General features: G+C 40.7%; 1 protein-coding gene across 1 annotated transcript in view; it reads left to right on the top strand.

The window, feature by feature from the left end:
- The window catches only part of LOC107572652 (macrophage mannose receptor 1-like), a 4,795-nt gene extending 3,397 nt beyond the window's left edge, over window positions 1–1,398 (top strand). Inside the window, exons 3-4 of the mRNA XM_016259078.1 lie at window positions 1,036–1,121; window positions 1,201–1,398. Of these exons, the coding sequence (XP_016114564.1) occupies window positions 1,036–1,121; window positions 1,201–1,317 (203 nt within the window). The 3' untranslated portion in view covers window positions 1,318–1,398. The remainder of the gene's footprint in view (window positions 1–1,035; window positions 1,122–1,200) is intronic.
- The last annotated feature ends 243 nt before the right edge of the window (window positions 1,399–1,641 follow it).

The following is a 1,641-nucleotide window of genomic DNA, read 5'->3' as shown; positions in this document are numbered from 1 at the left end:
TCACTTAATTAACCCTCGCATTGAGTTCCTCAATTAGGTTAAAATTTATATTAAATGCATCAGTTCAGCTAGGATCTGGAGGCACTTGCGTTCCTGTGTCCGGGGTTCCCTTCCTTGTCTGGTGAAAGGGGTTTCCCGAGGTTGCTGATTGGCTGGAGGTTCAGTCTTGGGAAGCCAGTGATTGGGCGTCGGCTGGCGACGCGGAGCTGTGGTCTGCAGTTGAAGTTTAGACGGCACTCTTTCGGAGATGTGGCGTTAGGCAAACTTAACTCAAAACACGAAACTCTCAACGGAAAATAAAATAAACTAAAGTAAAGAAATAGAAGTAAAGTTTGACGAGACCAGGTGGCGTTTCTGGAGGAGTTTTGGAGGAGATGGCGTGTAAGCCAGAGCATGCTCAAAAGGCGCTACATATATAGCAATGATTAGTTGCTCGAGTCCTTTTAGTGTCATTTAGGTGCATGGAAAGGCAGTTTCTATAGCCATTCTGTGAATGTATGAAGACCAGAGATTAAGAGGTCTGTAAGGAATCTCTGAAAGTCTGTTCTTTGTCATGAGGTGGGGGATATCAATTCTAAAGCGCTTGTGACTGTAGTTACTATCATGTGATGGTCATGCAGTCATCTCTTTGACCATTTAATCTTGATTACTTGCCCTAAAATTGACAATCTCCTTCCTGAGTTGTTATGATCAGTGTGTTCCTTTTGTGTTAATGTTGAAAGCTGTTCTGTGAAAGAGTTGGTTAGGCTTGCTTCAGACTGGCTAGTACTCGGGTCTGATTTATGACATCCTGTTGTCTTGGGCCTCTTGTGGAATGTTTTGACCAAATCTTAGATTGTCTGATTCGGTCTGATATCCTACACTACTCTTTAAATGAATCATTTGACATGGAAGAATAGCTAATAAATTATTTTTTATTTCTTTTTATTGTTAAAAAAAGAATTAATAGCGCAGCCCTGTTGCCACATAATTTTCCACATATCCCTTACCACCGTGACACCCATTGTGATCTCATAATCACATCTGTTCCCGCAGGAGTGAAGATGCAGATGCTGAAAGTGAAGCTGAAATCGGGTCAGAATGTGAATGATCCTGTGATAAAGGTGTCCATCATGGAGAAGGTGAGTCTGACTGCGTTGTGATCGAGCTGAGCGTGAGTTACTGTATGATTTGTTTAACTCACGGCTGTTATGATCTCAGATCCAGCAGAAACTTGTGAGTCTGGGGATGCCTAAAGATGCCAAGCTACAGTGGAGTGTTCAGTCTGACGGAGAGATCTTCCAGCCGCTGGAGAATCACATTAATTCACGCAGATAACATGTTGAAAACACCTGATAGATATCGACTGACTCTTTGTAAAACAGGAAACAAATATTTATGTACAGCATAACTCTTTATTCCTTCTCACCTATACGTTTCCTTTATTTATGTGTCCTATTTTGACCCAAAAAAATTTCCTTTTTTGATGTCATGCCATTGATTGCTTTGAAATTTTTGTTTACGTACTTTGCATGTATTAAGCAAATAAGCTCTTCGCCTTGATTTGCATTGTGAATGGAAATGCTGTTTTATTTCGCAGCATGATCGGGCTCTTTATTAGGAACATTTTAAACACTTTTAAATACGTTAGGCCTGGTTTCA

The sequence above is a fragment of the Sinocyclocheilus grahami genome, unplaced genomic scaffold (assembly GCF_001515645.1).
Source record: "Sinocyclocheilus grahami isolate Dianchi unplaced genomic scaffold, SAMN03320097.WGS_v1.1 scaffold1787.1, whole genome shotgun sequence".
Lineage (NCBI taxonomy): Eukaryota > Metazoa > Chordata > Actinopteri > Cypriniformes > Cyprinidae > Sinocyclocheilus > Sinocyclocheilus grahami.
Note: the sequence above shows the minus strand (reverse complement) of the source record. Positions and strands in the feature narration are given on the sequence as shown.